At 48.7% G+C, this 20,242-nt stretch overlaps 1 protein-coding gene across 16 annotated transcripts in view; it reads left to right on the forward strand.

The window, feature by feature from the left end:
* TMEM164 (transmembrane protein 164) overlaps positions 1-20,242 on the forward strand; it is a 167,507-nt gene that overhangs the window by 145,511 nt on the left and 1,754 nt on the right. For 14 of the 16 annotated variants that reach the window (XM_055081508.1, XM_055081522.1, XM_055081523.1 and 11 more), the window contains one exon: positions 20,053-20,153. In XM_055081508.1, the coding sequence (XP_054937483.1) occupies positions 20,053-20,153 (101 nt within the window). Of the gene's footprint in view, positions 1-20,052; positions 20,154-20,242 lie in introns of those variants that run through there. The other 2 variants (XR_008616333.1, XR_008616334.1) reach the window with 2 other exon arrangements.

Raw genomic sequence — 20,242 nt, forward strand, 5'->3', positions numbered from 1 at the left:
TTTATTTATTATTATTATTTTTTACCTTTAAGTCTTTTATCCACTTGGAATTTCTCCTGGTATTAAAGGGACCAGTTTTATTTCCAGATGGTCTCTCATTTGTCCCAACACTGTTTATCAAATAGTCCGGCCTGATCAGATCTGCTTGTGGAAAAGATCGTGCCGGTGCTGTGTACAGAGATCACCATGTTCTCCTACTTTTACCTCCTAGATGGCTCTCACGGCCATCCCCTTCCTGCCATCTCTAGGACCACACCTTGGGCTGAGCCACCATGGCAGTTGGCTCTGTGTGATCTCCCTGCCCCCAGCCTCCCCCGCTCCTCCTAACAGCCCTCCAGTCCTGGCAACTCCCAAAAGCTGTTTCTAAAGCCCACATTGGCTCATAGCACTTCCCTGTTCGGAAACCTTCAGTGATTCCCCCTTGTCCCCAGAGCACTGTGCGTACTCCCAGGGGCACAAAAGACCCTGTGTGCCCTGGCCCTGCCCCTTTCCCTTCGTGTTCCTCCTTTCCTTGTTCACTGCACTCTGGTGCTACCCAAATCCTTAGGGTCCCCTGAGTTTACTGTGCAACTTTCATGGCTCTGTGCCCTTGAAAATGCCATGACTTCTGGCAGGAATACCCATCTCTAGCTTGTTGGCCAGGAAAGCATGCCTTCTTCAAAACTCACCTCCGCAGTCACCTTCTCCAGGCAGCCCTCTGAAACTATTCTCTGGCTGAACTTGTCACACTGCAGTGCAGGTGTCTGTTTACATGCCCGTCACTCTAAGGACAGGAATTTTTCTTTCGTTCTCGATATCTCAGGGATGCATGAATGACTATATATCCACACACTACGCATTGCACATATCCTGTTATACATCTTACAAGCTAACATTTATTGTGCACTTTCCATGAACTGGGCACTGGGTAAGAGTTTTACAAGATGATCTTGATCTCACTGAATCCGCACAAAGTTCACTAGACTTACGGGGCCCATGACGTTGGATGTGGGGAAAAAAAAATCACGTTTTCATTTGCATTAACTCCAACTGAAATACAGCATTTCCTTCAGTTCTGAATCGCAGACAGCAACCCACAGTTGCATTTGCAGTACTTGGCATGTTGTCATTCATATAAATCACAGATATTTTCTACTGATTACAGCTGCTACAGATAATCTTGAAAAATCATTTTCACTTCATCATCACCTCAATATTTAAAGACATTTATTATTTAAAAGTATTTTACTAACTGTATTTTGATAGTATTTTTTCTTTTATAACCCTGTATCTTTTATTTTAGATATTTATATTTAAAATATAGTTACTTAATATATATTATATATAAAATATATAATACCTATATAATATATGTGACACATATGTACATATATACATATACATGTACACACATACACATATGACACATATATGTCATATATGTGACATATATATACAATATATTTAATATGTAATATATTTTATATATTTATATTTTAAAAGCTTTATTCTGAGAGAGGGCCCCAAACAGCCCAAGGGATCCAAGGTACCCAAAGGTTAGGCATCCCTGCACTAGAGTTTCAACTGGCATTTGAAACCAGGCAGGCAGGCGTCATGACCACACTGCACGTAGTTGCTGGATTTGACAGACTGTGGGTTCGAATCCTGCTTCTGGCACTTGGGCTAGTGCCTTCATTTCTCTGTGTCTGTTTTCTCGTTTGTAAAATGAAGATTAGTAGGTGTGTTGTGAGGGGTCAGGGAGCTCATATATGTAGAGTATATAGAACAGTGCCTGACGCATGGTAAGTGCTGTGTATTGTTATTCTTATTATTAACCACTTATACTGCCTCTCGTTAATTTCGCATCTGTCTTCCAACTAGACCGTGGGCTCTTGGGGTCAGGGTTGTACCTTGCTGACTTCTAAAGCCACAGGCTTGCAGACACGAAGTGCATGTTTGTCAGTGGATTTAACACTGCTGACACCCCTCCTCTTAGATGCCCGTTTCTCCTTTGAGCCCCATGACACCCCTGTCTCCAGGTTCTCCTCCTCCTCCGGCTGTTTCTCCTTGGGCTCCTCTGCCCTGCCTGCCTCAGAGATCCTGGCATTCCCCATCTATAGATGCAGGCCCAAGAAACACCACAGGTACTTTAAACATCTGCAATCAGCTTCCTCACTTCCATGCTCCTCCATCCAACCTGCTGTTCTTCCTCTTCCTCTATTTCTTATCTTAGTGGCTCCACCAACCATCCAGTGCCAAAATCCAAGGCAGCTTCCTGGACCCCTTCCTCTGCCTCATCCTCTATACCAATCGGCTCAGAAGTTCTGAGGATCCAAATTCTCAAAATGCTTGCCAGTTTGGCCCCCACCCCCCTGTCCTAGTCCAGGCTCTCAGCATCCATTGCTGGGACCAGTACTTTGATTCTTCTCTCATCTCCCTGCCCCCTGATTGCCCCTGCATCCCACCCAGTCTCTCCTGCATCCAGTCTCCAAAATACCTTTCTAAAGAAAGCAAATTCACTCCACTGCTTAAAATTCCCATACAGGATGAAGACCAAACTCCTTTACGTGGCATTCAAGACTGTTCACAATCTGACCCTTGCCCTTTTCTTGGACCCAATTTCCCATCACTTAAGAGTTCAACTCCCATTACTTTTACCTTCGAAGTCATACCTGCGCCCCCGCCCCGTCCCCCGCCCAATACACAAACCAGCTTCTCTACTTGGACCTGGCAAACTTAGCGTCCTCCTCTACAAGTTAGCTCAAAGGTGCTACCTCCTCTCTGGATCTGTGTCTGACTTTCCTAGGCAGCCTAAGGCACATTTTCCTGGAAGTTCCTTATACTTTTTATATTCCATATGTAATTGTTTATCTGTGCTTCGCCACTAGGTGGCAGTCTCGTCTTTTCATCTTTTCAGGAGATGAAGCTGTATTGGGTTGGCCAAAAGGTGTGTTCAGGTTTCGTTCGGGTGTTTCGATAACATCTTAGGGGAAAACCCGAGCAAACTTTTTGGCGAACCCAGTAGAATTTAAATCATATTTTATTGTAATTTAAATTAATAATAAATCATTAAATTAATAGTGTTTATTATAATTAAGATGCTATAGGAGCAAGGGAGAGGATGAAGTCTTCTGAGGCCACACGATTTTGGTCTGGGTAGCCATGGGCGGGGGCGGGGATTGGCTGCCCCTAATGCATAGGGAGCACAGAAGGAAGGAGCATATTTTAAGGAGGAAGGTGATTTTACTTGAGTTTAAGGCAATTCTAGGCTCTCCAGGTTGAGACGTCCAGGAGGCCATTGAATGGAATATTCTGGAGCTGTTCAGGGGAGTCTGGGCTAGAGGCTGACTTTTGATATCTTTGGTATAAAGGTGATGGGTATAAACACGGGAATGATGAGATGATCCAGGGTAACAGTAGGTGGGGAGGAAATAGAACTTTGAAAAAGGGCCTTGTGGGACATGAACCTGTAAATAATAGACAGGAAGAAGAAGGTAAGGAAATCGTAGGAATGGTCAGAGCAACAGAGGAGTGGCTAGTTGTTCTGGAAGCGAAGGCATTGGAAATTGTCATCAAAGGACTAGTGATGTGGAGTGCCACATTGTTTCAGAGGGCTCCAGGAAAGTGAGGTCATTGGAGATGTGAGGATGGGACAGAAGCACTTAAGGGCATTAAGGAAGGAGGGGTGAAGGGCCTTGCAGAGTCAAGGGAGGGGTTTCTCTCCCCTGCTTTCCCCTCTTCCCCCTCCCTCTCTGCCCATGGCTTGGGGCACGTTCAGGTGCTAAGATGAAGGCCGGTCATGAGAGGGCACATTGAAGGCACTAGGAGAAAGGGGAGTGAATGACTTAGGTGATGACAGCCGCTGAGAATGAAAGGGCTTGATGGTAGACTGAGAAGGGTAATGACAAGAAGAGTAAGTGCTGTGGGAAATGAGAGAAGGAGATAAGTCTAGACTGTTCCAGTGCTGTCCAATGGAATGCGCTGTGATGCCAGAGGTATTCTATTATCTGCTCTGTTCATCATGGCAGCCATGAGTTCCAGGTGGCTCCTGAGCAGATAAAATGTGGCTCGTGCGGCCGAGGCACTAGGACTGGGGAATTTCGAATTTCACTTTCAGGAACTTGAATTGCAGTTGAAATAGCTGCTGCTATGTTGGACAGCGTAGCTCTTCGTCAACCTTCTGTGCATGATGAAAAGTACGTGCTGCCCATTACGAAGCTAGACTACCTGGTTTCAAATCTTGGTTCTGTCGCTTAGTAGCTGTGTGACCTCGGCTAAGTTCCTTAACTTCTCTGTGCTTCAGTCTCCTCATCTGTAAAACAAGAATAATAGTACAGGTGACTCTTGAACCACGCGGAGGTTAGGGGTGCCGATGCCCTGCACAGCCAAATGTATAACTTTTGACTCCCCCCGATACTTTAACTGCTAATTGCCTGCTGTTGACCAGAAGCCTTACCAATAACATAAACAGTCTATTAACACATATTTTATATGTTATATAGGTGATATACTGTATTCTTACAATAAAGTCAGCTAGAGAAGAGAAAATGTTATTAAGAAAATCATCAGGGAAGAGAAAGTACACTTACAGTGCGTATATACGTATTTATTGAACAAACCCACGTATAAGTGGATCTGCACAGTTCAAACCCGTGTTGTTTCCGGTTCAGCTGTACTTCCTCAGAGGGTTGTAATGTGCATTAAATGTCTTAATGTATGTAAAGCGCTTCTAAGAGTGCCTGCCCCTTAGTTCGCGCTACGTAAGTTTGCTGTTGTTAGCATGATTTCTTCTTGCTAATGTGTCAGGACTCAGCCTACAAACCTATGAAACGTGGTCTGCACAGTTTCTTCTCACGTTAGCAAGCTAGGGGATGAGCTAGTGAGTGGGGAGGTAGAAGTGTGGGGCGGGAGGGATGAAGAGTGCCCTATGCCCACCAGGGAAGAAAGCCTTGGGGGGAGGAAAGGGGCACCAAGGGGTCGGAGGTCACGAGGAAGTCCACGGGCACGTGCACGGTAGGAATGAGGATGTGAAAGCTGAAACTCTGGGCAGCTGTGGTCAGATGCTTCTGTCTGAGGTGGGGCAGTTGGCAGTGCTGACCGAAGCCAGTTGTGGGGAGCGAGGTTTAGTAGAGGCGCAGATCGGCAGGCAGAGTCGACGAGGTTCACCGGACCATGAGGTTAGGGTGTTGGAAGTGGCGCCCGCGGGGAAGTTGAAATCACCCAGGATGCTGGCAGCAAAAGGCCTAATGTGGAAAAGGAAGACTGCGAGCCCAGTGAGACTGACCTGGTATGAAACTGATAGTGACCTGGAGGACAGCGGGCGACGGTGTTGAGGGAGAGAAGCTGAAGCTTGAAAGAAGGAGAAAAAGAAAACATCTAGAAGCAATAATGGGGGCTTAGAGGACCTCCCCAACACTCAACCCCCTACCCACCCCCCACCCACCCCCCGCCAAAACAAAAAGCTTGCTGTGAGAAAGAATAGTCCCTGCTCAGAACAGCCAGGGGGAGAAGCAGTGTCCTCAGAGCGAGAGCCAGGTCTCCTTAGGGTGAGGAGGTGGAAGGGCCATTCCGTGCAAGGGCGGCAGGTACAGAGGGATTTGTTGCTGGTAGGGTCGCCATCGTGGGTTTCCATGGGTTTCCAGCGGGATGGCTTGGACAGCAGCCAACTTGAGGGCCTGCAGGGCTGGTGGTGCAACTCCCCACTCTGGGAACTCCCTTTTCTCCATCCCTGTGGGGTTTTTCTGCTCGGTTTTTATTTAAGCACGGTTTCTTAGCCTGGGGTCCACAAATAGGAATTAAGGGGTCCATTAACTTGGATGAGAAAAATAATCACGTTTGTTTTCACTAACCTCTAGCAGAAACACAGCACATGAATGTAGGTATGAGCCATACCTGCGGATTTGTTGTCAGTAGCAATCGCAGATGGCTTCCTATCACGTTACAGTCGTGGCAGACAGCTCAGAATACTGTTTATGCTCATCACTGCTTTGAAATTACGGTAGTTGCCTAGCTCTTATTATTAAACACATTAATAAAGAAATGTAAGTACTATATTACAAATCTGTTTAAATATTTTGATAACCGTGTTTTAACGTCATTGGCTTCATTTATAACCCTTCGCCTCTTATCTTATGCATATAAAACCTTGTTCTAAGAAGGGATTCACCAGTGTCCTCATGTTTCCTGAGGGGTCCCTGCCAGGCACAGGAAAGCTAACGAGCCCCACCTCCAGGCTGCTTGGAAACCCCTTTAGGTTTCACTAGAGGGCGCTCTTGTTTCAGACTTGGAGAACAGTGGACTCTCAGGCTTGACCCAGGTGACAGGGTTGTTTTGAAGTCCAAGCAAATCATATGTCCTTTGGGGACACCTCAGGAAACTGGGGTTTAAGAACCCCAGTGTTGTTTGATCCGGGCAAGCCACTTCTCTCTTGAGTGGGCTTTACACTTATCTCCCGCAGGATGAGGGCTGGGACACAGCCCCCGTGCTAGCTTCTAGGACAGTTAAAGCCAGAGCACTTGGGCCTGTGATGTCCCCAAGTTTTCATACCGACCTCAGTTCCAGGTGATGCCCCCTGTTTCTCTCCCACCCAGTGTTAGCCCACTGCCCCACTTGTCTGTCTAGCTTTAGGATGTTGGGAAGGTTCTCTTTCACTGTCTTCCCAGTTCTACTTTGCTGGTCAGGCGAGGGGCAGGAGAAAAGGATAAGGGACTCAGGTAGATTCGGAAGGCTCCTGATGGGTTAGGGGGTTAGAGGGAAAAGCTGGGGAATTTGAGAAATTGGCCCAGGGCTGATCCCTGTGCAGGAGGGTGTGTAGGTGAGTTTCTGAAGACTGTGGGATTTTCGCTGCTGAAGGGGAAGTATTTGGAGCTCAGGAGTGATTTGTGGGAGCAGGGAATTAATTCAAGTATTTCCTGCCTTAATTTTTTTTTTGCGGTACGCGGGCCTCTCACTGCTGTGGCCTCTCCCGCCGCGGAGCACAGGCTCCGGACGCGCAGGCTCAGCGGCCACGGCTCACGGGCCCAGCCGCTCCGCGCCATGTGGGATCTTCCCGGACCGGGGCACGAACCCGGTTCCCCTGCATCGGCAGGCGGACTCTCAACCACTGCGCCACCAGGGAAGCCCTCCTGCCTTAATTTTATCAGCTTCCAGGAGATACTGCTCCTCATGCCAGACCGTGGCCCCTGTACCAGTAGCTTTCCTCGGACCTCTTGGTACCTCTTGCAACTCCAGAATTCCCCCTAAGGCAGTGTGGTTGGAGGACCTAGCATCGATCACCTGAGGTGCTTGTTACTAAGATGGAAATTCCGGGGTCCACCCAGATCTCCTGGATTCTAGTCTCTGATGCAGGGCCCAGGAATCTACATTTTCCATAGGTTCTCTAGGGCAAGGGTTCTCAAAGTCCGGTCCTCGGACCAGCGGCAGCAGCCTAAACAGGGAACCTGTTAGAAACGCAAATTCTCAGATTCCTGATTCCAGGCCCCCCCTTCAGACCTACTGAATCAGAAACTCTTGTGTGGGACCCAGCAAAGATGCCTTTTAATAAGCCCTCCAGGGGATTCTGATGCCAGCTCATGCTTGAGAGCCACCCACCAGGGGATTCTGATACAGGCGGAGGTTTAGCCTCATTGCCTCAAATGATCCAAGAGCTGGCTCCCCCTTGCTGAAAGCTCACCAGAGACCCAGCAAGTACTAACTGTAGAACGTGTGTGAGGCACGGGGCGGGTTATGTTTAGTAGCACTTTTCCCTAGAGTATCTCTGTGCTCCTTTAGCGCTTCTATCCCTACAATGCTCCTGCAAGGAGCAGAGAGCCTGAGAATTCCCTGCCAGCAGGACTCTGACGCTTAGAGGGGTTTTGATCCACGCAGGTGGTCACACAGCAACTTGAGAAGAGCAGAAGCTGGGACCTGGGTCTCTGGACTCCAGTGCTTGTTTGCTAGGCCAGGTCAACCTCTTGGAGTCGTTGCCAGCTCAGGGTCCTCACTCTGTGTGCTTTTGGCAGAGGGCTGGCTCTCTGATCCTCATGGATGAAGGTGGATCTTGACGTTGCCTTAGCCATAGGCTGGGTGGCCCAGTCAGCCTCCACTAGGCAGTTTGAGGGTAAAGCCTGGCCTGAGTGGGCTCTCCAGCCCCTCAGGATAGAAGGCCAACCAGGTGGACCTTCCACATGGACACCCAACTTGGGACAGCCTTGTACATTAAGCAGACTAGAGGGTACAGTTCATTTGATCCAATGCCTGGATGAAAAGCAGCCTGACTTGGGCCTGCACTCAACAGCTGAGGATGGGAAATCACACATCTGTGGTCGTGTTGGGCTTGCACCACCCAGAGCCCTGTCTTCCGGGTAAATGAGGCTGTCTCATTTAGAGGGCACCAAAGATGGGATGGCATCGTTGTGGGGAGCTAGACTTGTCATTCTCCCCCCATACCCAAACCTGCACCTTCTCCAATGCTCCCCATCCCACTGAGTGGTACCACCACTCACTCATTACCCAGGCCAGAAATCTTAAGATGACCATTGGCTCTTCACCACTCCCACCACATCCAGTCAATCTGGTCTCCTGATCATTTCTCAAATTCATTCCTACTACTCCTATTTTATTTAGTTCACATCTGATCATCCCTGACTTGGTCTACTACAGTAGCCTCAACACTGGTCTCCCTGCCTCTAGTCTTGCCCTATTTCAGTCAGCAGCCAGATGGGGAGCTCTGTCCCTTACAATGTAAAGTGTGGTCTGAGGACCAGCAGCACCTGGGAGCTAGTTAGAAATGCAGACGCTCTGGCCCCCACCCCAGACCTACTGCATCAGAACACACCTTTTAACAAGATCTCAAGATCACCTGTAAAGTCCAAAATACCGAATGTTGCAAACAGGATTCTTAAAGAGCTGGCCCTCGTCTCTTGTTTATCCCTTTCTCCCACATGATAGTCCACTGCTACTGAACTGTATAAAGTTCTCGAACATACTGGGCTGCTCAGTTCATTCTTTCAGCAATTATGTATTGAGCCCCTCCTTTGTGTCAGGCACTTGCTGGGGATAAAGCAGCAAGTAAAGTGGATACGTATTTTTGCTTTCCTGGAGCTTACATTCTTTTGTGGCAGGAGACAGTAAAGAAATAAGTACATAGAAATAAATAAAATATAGAGTAAGTCAGATGATGTTAAGTGTATGAAGGAAGAGAAAAAGCAGGGCAACGGGTATAGTGTTGCTGAATGGGTGGAGAGAGTAAAGGAAGGCCTCACTGAGAATGGGACATCTGAGCGAAGGCTTGCCGGCTTCTGGATATCTGGGGGAAGAATATGCCAAGCAGAGAAAATAACGAGTGTAAAGACCCTGAGACAGAAGTGTTTCTAGAATATTCTAGCAATAGCAAGTATGTCCGTGTGTCTAGAGCCATGTGAAGGAAGGGGAACGTGGTAGCAGATAAAGTCAGAGAGGTGATATAGGTGAGGGGCAGATCATATATAGGGCCTCATAGACCATTGTAAGGACTTGACATTTTCTTTTTAGGGAAGTGGGAGGCCATTGGAGGCTTTTGAGCGGAGGACTGACAAGATCTGAGTTAATCTTTCAAGGGATCACCCAGTTGCTATGCTGAAATTAGACTGTACGGGCACAGGATAGAAATAGGGACACCTATAAGTAATGTTTGCAATAAAAGAGGAAGGAGATGCTAGTGGCTTGGGCTTGGGTACTAACAGTAGCGGCAGAGAAATGCCATTGGATTCTGGATACATGCTGAAGGCACAGCCAACAGGATTTGCTGATGGATCAGATGTGGGATGTGACAGAGAGGAGTCAGGGATGACTCTAAGCTTCTTGGCCTTAGTAACTTAAATGAATTACCATTTATTGAGATAAGACTAGGAGAAGGGGTTTTGTGCTTGTTTATTGCTTTCTTGGAGAGTCAGGGGAAGAAGTGCTCTTTCAGTTAACTAATGTTGTATAACATCCCCAAAACTCAGTAGCTTAAAATAATGACTTATTATTTTTCACAGTTGTGTCGGTTGACTGGGTCATTCTTTGTCATGGACTGAATGTTTGTCTCCTCCCCTGAAATTCCTATGCTGAAGTCCTAACCATCCCCCACCTCATGTGATGATGTTTGGAGGTGGGGTCTTTGGAACGTAATTAGGGTTGGATGAGGTCATGGGGGTGGGGCTTTTGTGAATGGGGTTAGTGCCCTTATAAGAAGAGGCCATAGAGTTCCCTAGCCCCTTCTACCATGTGAGAACATAGCAAAAAGATGTCTGTCTGTGGACAAGGACATGGGTTCTCACCCAACACCAAGTCTACCAGTACCTTGATCTTGGACTTCCCAGCCTCCAGAACTGTGAGAAATAAGTTTCTGTTGTTTAAGCCACCCAGCTTATGGTATTTTGTTATGGCTGCCTGAGCGAAGACATTTTTTTTTTTTTCTACTTACTGGTCCTGCCTGGGTTCAACTGGGACAGCTGGGATAGCTGGGCCTCTCTATCCACAAGGCCTTTCATGGCATGGGGGTCTCAGGGCAGCATTCCAAGAGGGCAAGCCCCAATTCATAAGAGCTTATGAAGCCTCTGATTGCATCTTTTTCATGAAGTCCCATTGACCAAAGCAAGTTCCCTGGCTGAGCCAGATGGGCCACATGGCCAAATCATCGTGGAAGAGGAATACATAAGGGTGTGGATACTGGGAAGGTGTGATTCACTGGGAGCCAGTACTGTAACAATCTACCATAGGAGCCAAAATCAAAAGCTGGGTTTAAGAATGAGATGCACGCATAGATATCCAAGTGCACATATCGAGTAGACTGTGAGCTATGTGAGCCTGGAGTTCAAGGCAGAGGTCCAGGCTGAGATGTAGATGTTGGAGTCGTCAGCACGCAGATTGTGCTAAAGCCATGAGATTGGTTGAAATCACCTAGGGAATGAAAGTATTTAGAGAAGAGAAACGCTCTGAATTCTGCAACCTGATCCTCTCCATCATTTAGAGGTCAAGGAGATGAGGAGGAAGCAGTAAAGGAGACCGAGAAGAAGTGAGGCAGGAGGAGAACTAAGACAGCGGCATCCCAGAAGCCAAGTGAAGAACGTTTCAAGACAGAAAGGGTGCATAAGATGAGGCCTGGGAATTGGCCACTGGACTTAGCAATGAAAAGGTTATTTGTGACCTTGATGGGAGCTGTTTTGGTGGGGGGAGGGGTGGGGAGGTAGGCACGGAAGCCTGATTAGCTCGTGTTGAGAGAGAATGGGAAGAGAGGAATTGTAGACAGCGGAATATAGACGAGTGCTGGCCAATCAAAACATGTAAGCCACATATGTAATTTCTAATGTCCTGGTAGTCACACTAAAAAAAAAGGTAAAAGAAATGGGTGAAATTAATTTTCATAATATATCTGATATTTAACCCACTATATTTAAAATATTATCACCCCTAAATAATTAATATAAAATTATTACCAGGATGTTTTACATCCTTTGAAATGCAGTAGTGTAGTTTACACTAGTAGCACATCTCAATGTTAAACAGCCACGTATGGAAGTGGCTACCATATTAGACAGGGCAGGTATAGACATTTCTCTCAAGGAGTTTTGCTGTGAAGGTGAGCAGAGGATGAGGTGCTTGCAGGGGCGAAGTGCGGTCAAGTGTGTGTGTGTGTGTGTGTGTGTGTGTGTGCGTGTGCGCGTGTGTGTGTGTGTGTGTGTGTGTGTTTTAGAATGGGAGCTGTTACAGTATGTTTAGTTTATATGCTAATGGGAATAATCCAGTAGAGAAGAAGAAGTAGAGGGTGAAGGCAGAGCACATTGGGCACCGATGCAGATAAGTGGTTAGATGTGATCATGAGAGCTCCTGGAAGTTTTTTTTTGTTTGTTTGTTTGTTTTTTTTTTTGTTTGTTTGTTTTTTTTGTGGTACGCGGGCCTCCCTCTGCTGCGGCCTCTCCCGTTGCGGAGCACAGGCTCCGGACGCGCAGGCTCAGCGGCCATGGCTCACGGGCCCAGCCGCTCCGCGGCATGTGGGATCCTCCCAGACCGGGGCGCGAACCCGGTTCCCCTGCATCGGCAGGCGGACGCGCAACCGCTGCGCCACCAGGGAAGCCCTCCTGGAAGTTTTTGATTCCTTGTTTTCTCCGTGAAGTAGGAATCAGGGTCATCATCTGAGGGTGAGGATGGGATAGAAGTGTTGAAGATCTGAGAAGACAGAAGACAATATTAAATTGTGGCCTGAGAGAGTGAACGGGCTGGGGAAGTGTAGTAGGACTGTCTGGCAACATGAAAGATGCACTTGAGGTTGGCGATCACGAATCTGATGTGAGAACAGTCAGCACGGATGTTTTTCTCCAGCCGTGTTCAACTGTGTAGGTGCAAGCGAGGCGGGGGAGGAGGTTGGGACTTAACCAGGGCTGGGGTTTTTTTTCAAAATGGGTACGGGGTTAATGAGAGATGCCATGAAGTCAAAGGTGTATGCCAGGGACAGTTCGAGTAATGGGCCATGGAATTGAAAGGGAGAAGAGGGAACCATGAGGGACAGCGAAAATGATGGGAGGACCAGTGGATCCCAGATTCCGGGGGGGGGGGTCAAAGAAGTGTTGGGGTCAGGGTTAGAGGGGGTCAGCTGGAAAGATAGAAGGGGTGGGTGAAGAGGGAATGCTTGACTTAACGAGGGGCTGCAGCTATTCATAATTATAAGGTCTCAGGCACAAGCTTGAGAATGACTGGCTGAAGTGAGACGGGGACAAAATCATTGAGGACAGGAGGCCAGGGAGCTGAGAGGCCAGGGTACTGGAGGGTTCATGTTAGGCATATGTTGAAAAGATCAAGAGATAAGATGGGGGTATTTTTGGAGAGGAAGGTACCAAGCCAGGTACTAATATCCCTGAGGAATATTAAGGACCATGAGCCATAGTCTGTAGACAACTGTGAAACGGAAGGGTAGTGGGTTGGAAACAGCAATGCAAAGAAAGAAGTTCCCTACTCTCCCTATATGGGCCCGGGGGAAAATAAACCAGCGACTACTTCAGAGGGCTAGAGATGAAGCAGGTTCCTTGTGGGGAGAGGTAGGTCAGGGAAGAGCATAAAGGATGAAGGGAACATTGAGAGAAGTGATCGAAACGTTGGGAATTTGGCTAATGATCTCTCTGTGACTTTGCATATCCTGTTCCCTTTTCCTGGCATTCCCTTCCTTACCTTGTGCACCTGGAAAGCTTTTCTTCAGTTGTTTACAACCCAGCTCCTGCATCACTACTTTCCTGAAATTGCTACGGCAAAGATCACCAGCGGGGCTTCCCTGGTGGCGCAGTGGTTGCGCGTCCGCCTGCCGATGCAGGGGACGCGGGTTCGCGCCCCGGTCCGGGAAGATCCCACGTGCCGCGGAGCGGCTGGGCCCGTGAGCCGTGGCCGCTGGGCCTGCGCGTCCGGAGCCTGTGCTCCGCAGCGGGAGAGGCCACAACAGTGAGAGGCCCACGTACGGCCAAAAAAAACCAAAAAAGATCACCAGTGACCAGCATGTTGCCAAACCCAGTGGAAGTATTTGTCTTTACTGTACCTCTACAAAGAAGCGTGTTCCCAGTAGAGTTTTCCGTGATGATGGGAATGTTCTCTCTCCTCCCTGTCCAATATGGTAGCCACTAGCTGTGTGTGGCTATCGAGCGCTTGAAATGTGATGGGCTACTGAGGAACCAGATTTCTAATTTTATTTCATCTTAACCCATTTAAATGTAAATTGCCACGTGTGGCTCGTGGCGGTCTTTAACCTGTCTTCAATCCTGTCTTCTCATGGATCTTCTTTCTCCTGGCAACTGTTGCTGTTTTCCAGGCTCTGTCCTTGGTCCTTTCATCTCACTCTGTGGACTCTTCCGTGTTGATCTTATCCATACCCCCAGCTCTGTTTCTGGGACATCTCCCTCTTCTGAGCTCTAGACCTGGACTTGCACAGCCTATTGGAGACGTCCGTGTGGGTATCCTGTAGGCATTCAGTGTTAGCACACCCCCAACCTGAACTCTCCTCTCCCCTGAATCGACTCCCCTCGGTCACTGAACTCATAGACCTGGGAGTCACCCTAGGTGCCTCCTCTGTGTCCTACGAGTTGCCAAGTCATCCATTTCTGCAGCAGCATCTGAACTGGTCTTCAACCTCATCCCTCTCCTGTCCATCACCCACACTGCTGCGCGGGCAGTCGAGCTAGCTGAAACGGAAACCTGACCTTGCGCTCCCCTGTTTCAAACCTCTCAATGGCTTCTCATCGTGAAGAGGATAAAGGCCAAGGTCCCAGGCACGGCGGACAAGGCTCTTCATGACCTGAGCCGGTCTCTCCAGCTTCATCTCTTGGCACGTGTCCCCTCCCACTTGATGCTGCAGTTACACAGACCTGCTTGGGATTACATGCAAATGGCGTGCTGTTTCATGCCTCTACACCTTTTCCCAGGCTGTACCCTGCTGCCCGGAATGTCCTTTCCTTCCTTTAAGCTCCTGCTCCCACCTCCTTCTTGTTCTTCAAAACGCACCCAAACTGTCATGTTCTTCAGCTCCCCTTCCTCAGTGTCTCCATTGCTTAGTGCGCTTACCTTATCACACCATCTCATTGCTCACGGGTAAGCTGCAGGGTAGTTCTGAAGGGCAGGGCCTGTCTTAGCCTCTGTATCCCCACTGTCTAGCATGGAGTCTGCCCAGCGTGCAGCCAGTCCGTGTTGAATGAATGGGTAATATGTAAAAGTGAATGAGTTGAAGGGAGCAGGAAGAAGATTGGAGAATAGGATGCCGTCCTGCCCAGTCTCATCTCCTTGGTGTAAGCCCTTCCCGGGTGGGATTAGAGGATGAGAGAAAGGGCCCTTGGGAGAGGCCTCTGGGGATCCGTCTTGGCTGCTGGTGGCACAGTTGATGTCTCTCCCAGCACTCATAAAACTTCCTTCTGGCAGAAATCAATTTCAGAAAAAGCTATTATCTCGGTTTCCCCCTACCTTTAGAGCTGAAATGCTTCTATCCTCCTGGGGTAGAAGATGCTAGCAGAAAATGTCGCATTTATTTTTTTCTTAAAGTAAAAAAAAAAAAAAGTTTTATGTGTTTAATTTTTCTGAAAGTGCTTAAGTTTCTATTTTCTCTTAAAAGAAAACTGGTTTTTCGCTGAGATTTTCCCAAGGGTCACATCCAGGTATATAAAAAAAGAATGGTGTGCGTTTGCGTACAATTTGCATACATCTGTGTAGACTGGGTCATCTATTCTCATGGTGCTTTCTTTTTTTTCTTTATTTTTTCAAAGAGATTGAATATTTGATCACCTTTGCAATGAAAAGAACCAACAGCAGTGAAAAGGCAGGGGAAACCACAGCCAAAGTCCCCCTTCATAGAAAAAGATCACCTCTTTATGAGATTCCTTGTCGGCTTCCAGTCTTCTATGAGATTTTGGATGGCTGTGGTTGCCCTGATAAAAATGGCAGCTGCCATCTGTATGCCAGGCTAGCTGCTGTATTTACTTTTTTTATATCTCTTATTCCACTCAGCAGCCCCGAGGGATAGACGTTGCTACAGGAAACAGGCTTAGAGGGGTGGCACAATTTGCCCAAGGTCACCCCTCTAGGCACTGGCAGAGCCAGGACTCAAACCCAAGGTTGTCTGACCCCAAGGCCTTTGTTTTAAACCACTAAGCTGTATTTTCCATCACTGATGTACTGTTTGGCGTTCTGTCATTTACACTTGCCATCACGAGCCAGGGACTTTGCCACACACGTATATAGTTTGTCTGGTTGTTATTTGAATGGCAGTGGACTGTTGCATAATACTGAGGTACCAGAGTTTACTTAACTTATCTCCCCAATTGGTTTGTTTCCAGTGTTTCAATATAGTAGGTAGTGCAGGTGTAAATATCTTTGTGCAAATAAGGGCCATGTGTTGGGTGTTTGAGGTACTGGACGGTAGTCCTCAAAGTAGCATTGTTGAGCCGAAGGGTTATGTATAGTTTTAGAGATGCTCCAGAAAGTGTGTCCCATTCATTTCCCAAGCAGTGATGATTTTTTGAGTGCCTACCGTGCATCCGGTGCTGGAGGTGAAGAGGTGATTCAGAAACGGCCCCTCCCTCAGAGAATTAATAATTACCACTTCTGGCATGCCTACAAAATGCACTTAATACCTTCTTAGTCCATTTCTTAGGTCCCTTGGCCTCTAATCTTTTACTTCATTTATCTTACTATGAGTTACTCTGTGTAATTTTTTTCATCTATTTTCCTTTTTTTTTGTGGTACGTGGGCCTCTCACTGTTGTGGCCTCTCCCATTGTGGCGCACAGGCTCCGGACGGGGCCCAGCCGCTCCGCGGCATGTGGGACCTTCCCGGACCGGGGCACGAACCCGTGTCCCCTGCATCGGCAGGCGGGTGACGTAACACAGAATGAATGGTCCTGAGGTCGCCGTGAGAGCACTGAGAAATGTACCCCTTGGCAGTGCCTGAGTGTTCCTTTCCCCCCATACATAGGGCAGGACAGGGTTCGGGGGCTTTAGGGGAGGGTGGGGGAGGGCTGCTGAAGTCTGGCTGAGGATACTTCCCCCTCTGGTCCTTTTTTCCCCCTGCAGCCACCACCAGGCCCATGGGGTCTGTCACTACTGCCCAGCTGCCACCAGGGGGAGCCAAGCAGAGGCTGGAGGGAAGGGACACCTGGGGAAAACTGCTCAGGGCGCTAAGCACCTGTCGATCCTCCAGGTGCCCTCTTCCCCTTTATGTCCCCAGCAGTCAGGGTGACAACATGGTACCCAATTCCCACTCATCCAGCAGACAGGAAAGTGCGCACAGTATAAGCGCATTCCAAGTTCTGGGCTAGATATCTGCTAGGAACACAGAAACAAATCCCACGCAGTCCTCGACCCGAGGCACTCGTCTAGACGGGTTGATAGACAAAGAGCTGGTACAGTGTGGTGTGATGGAGGTCTGTGACAAGTGGCAGCGGGGGCATTGAGCAGTGAGTCCTTTGGCATTGTGTCTGAGAGCCCAGTGCTCTGCTATTGACTTCGGCTGTGGCACTGCCCATCTCGCAGCCTCAGTTTGTCCATCTGCAAAGTGGACGGATGAGTCCAATCCCTGCAAAGGGCCTTCTGACTCAGATGTGCGGTGAGCCTGCCTCTTGTTCACTGAGCAAGCCTGAGCTTCTCCCCCAGAAGACCCAGGGGGGCTTCAGTCAGCCCCATCTCACCCGTCTCCTTCCGTCTACACTCCCCACCGTGGTGTCCCCTGTTGTTCTGCCTCTGGCCTTCTTCCTCACTCGGTCTGCATATGTTCCTGTGACTTCAGTTACTATCTTGTGCTGATGACACCTATATATGGACGCTCGGCCCCGTCCTTTTCACTGAGTTTGTGATTCATATAATAATGAAAATAATCAGCATTTCTTAGATCCCAGATATAGCACTCCAATCATGGCTTAAATGATCTTATCTACCCGACGACCTTGTGAAGTAGGCGGCGGCACCCCATTCTGCAGATGAGTGAAACTGAGTTCAAGAGATACTGAGGCTTTGCCCAAGGCCCTGAGGTCGATAAGCGACAAGAGCCAGGATTTGAGAACCTGTGTCTGCCCGGCTCCAGTGCCCAGACTGTCACCCGTCATGCTGTATTTCCCAGAGTGCAGGCAGCCACCTAAGAGACAATTCAACTTGGATATTTCACGGACACCTCAACTTCAACATGTCTAAAATTGGCCTCCTTTCTCCACCTTCTGTCCCAAATCTGCCTTTTCCTCTCTTCTCCAGCTCAGTAAATGGCACCATCCACCCAGTGATGCCCAGCTAGAACCCAGGGCCACCGCCGTTATCTTCAAAGCTATCCATCCTCCTCTGTCATCGGGTTCCTGAAGCAGTCTCCATCTCAGTCCCTCACCTCGACTCTCTCTGCTCCAGCCCACACCCCATACCCCGGCCAGGGTGATCTTTTTCAAGCACACGTCTGATCACATCACTTTCCCGCTTCAGACCCCTCCGCCGCTTTCTGTGGCTCTGCGGCAGAGCTCGAAGCTGGCCACCAATGAGCTGAAAGCCATCCAAGGAGACATGTTTTGTGTGGTCCGTTGAGCGTTCTTAAAACAATTTGGATTATTTGCCAACGTTTAAAAATCAGGAAATTCCATATGAAAGTTCCCATTTCTGGCTTCCCTTGCAAAAGTGAAAACACTGGCAAGTCTGGGCCCACGTCCCCATAGGGCAATGACTGGGTGGAACTGAGTGGTGGCTGACCTCTTCAGAAGGGGCCTGGCCTTTCCAGTTGGCCCATCTCCAGCATCCCTGTTGTCTGGTCACTCCCCTGCTCCCAGTTACCTGCCTGCCTGAGGTTTGAGGCATCTAGGGTCATGACCCTGTGGCACAGGATGAAGCCCAAAGCCCTCAGCCTGGCTCCTAAGGTCCTACCTGGCCCAGCTCGGAGCAGCCTAGCCCTGCCAACCTCTGGGTCCTATCCCTGCCCGCTGCCCCATCACACTGTCCCCTGTGGCCTCAGCTCTTCCCCATAGTTCTGTGAATTGGCTCGCTCCCGCGGATGTCTGCCTTCCTGCAGGCTGCTGCTCTGGAAGCCTAGGCCCCTCTTTTAGTCCCATTTGTCCTTTAGGACTGCTCGGTGCCCCCTCCACCAAAAATCATCAGTCTTCCCCCCCCCCGGCCCCCAAGCTGAGTTCTGCCCTCCCATAATACGTGGCACAGACCTGGGTCATCACACCCATCACGCCGGTTCTCATTGTTAGCAGCTTGTCTGCCTCCTCTGCCAGACTGTGCATCTGAGGCTGCAGGGAGCCCGTCTTCTTTATGTTCCTATCCCCAAAGTTTGGCACAGGGCTTGGAATATAATAGGTGCCTAATAACTGGTGAATGAATGGATGAATCTGTGAAAGACTGACTTGGGAAAACACTACTCCAGGATGTCCTGTTGCCGCCTACTTGCTTGAGGTGGAGGGTCCCAGTTTCCTTCCATTCCGGAGCACCCCCATTGATGCATGCACCCATAGCATCCTATAAGCCACACCCCTGCTCTGCACGGTCTAGAATACATCCAAGCCTACTGGGATAGGAGTTCCTGAGTGACGATAGAGGGAAAATACATCATTCTTGCTGTTCCGAGGGGAGAGAGTTGTCTAATGGTTGGGAAATGGCACAACAGCTGGATACGGCACATTCTTTAGTTACTTGAATGACAATAACGATGCGGTGACGACAGTACCTGACATGCATTGAACACTTTGATTGTACCAGATCCTGTACTGAGAGTTCTCAATACACTCTTTCCTTTACTCCTCACAACAACTCTCAGAAGTAGCCCCATTTTACAGACAAGTAAGCTGAGGTTCAGGGAGTTGAAACAACTTTTCCAGGGTCACACACAGCCAGTAAGTGGTAGAATCCAGGTTTGAAACCAAATCTGTGTGACATCTCAACCACCACGCCATACTTCCTCAGTGACGTTTCTCTTTAGAAACATGAGGGAATGATTAAAATAAATGTAGAAATGAAGGCTGTACAATTTTATATATACAGTAAGATTCCAATTAGTAATCAAAAGAAGAAAGAAAAGAAACTCCCAAGGCATACAGCAACCAAGGAGACACAGCTACGTGCTAGCAGTGGTCACATTCAGCTAGTAGAGCGCTGGGGGTGTTTTTCTTCGTTTTCGCCATCTCATTTCTACCTTTTAACATTTTCTAAGTTTCCTTTCGTGAGCACCTGCAGTCATCCCTCAGTATCCGAGGGGGACTGGTTCCAGGACCCCCGCGGGTACCAAAATCCGAGGCTGATCAAGCCCCTTATAGAAAACAGTGTAGTACAGTCGGCCGTCCGGATCCGCGGATTCCGCATCTACAAGTTCAACTAACCATGGACCCATCAGTAAAAAAAAAAAAAAAAAAATCCCTCTTTGTAATGGCCCCAACATTACATGGCAGAACAGACTTTGGAAGGGGTGATAGGAGTACCCAGCTAATTGGTTGGGGCTGTCTCTTGAGCAGCCATCGCAGGGCAGCAGAAGGGGGTAAACAGCAGGTGGTAGCTGTGGCCGCAGCGCCCGCACCCTCGGGGGACAAGGGAGGAGAAGTGGGTCATCAAGCGTGCTGTCTCACTGTCTCCACTTTTTCTCCAGGTGCTTATACCCCGGAGCCCCTCAGCAGTTTCCGCTGGGCCCTTCTCTCGACTGGCCTCATGTTCTTTTATCACTTCAGCGTCTTGCAGATCCTGGGCCTGGTAAGTTTGGTTCTGTCCCCTTCTACCCGTTCCGTTTGGCGTTCTTCATAAATCTTGATAATCCTGGTTGGCGCTGGTGTTATCGTTTT

This window comes from Physeter macrocephalus, chromosome 21 (assembly GCF_002837175.3).
Source record: "Physeter macrocephalus isolate SW-GA chromosome 21, ASM283717v5, whole genome shotgun sequence".
NCBI lineage: Eukaryota > Metazoa > Chordata > Mammalia > Artiodactyla > Physeteridae > Physeter > Physeter macrocephalus.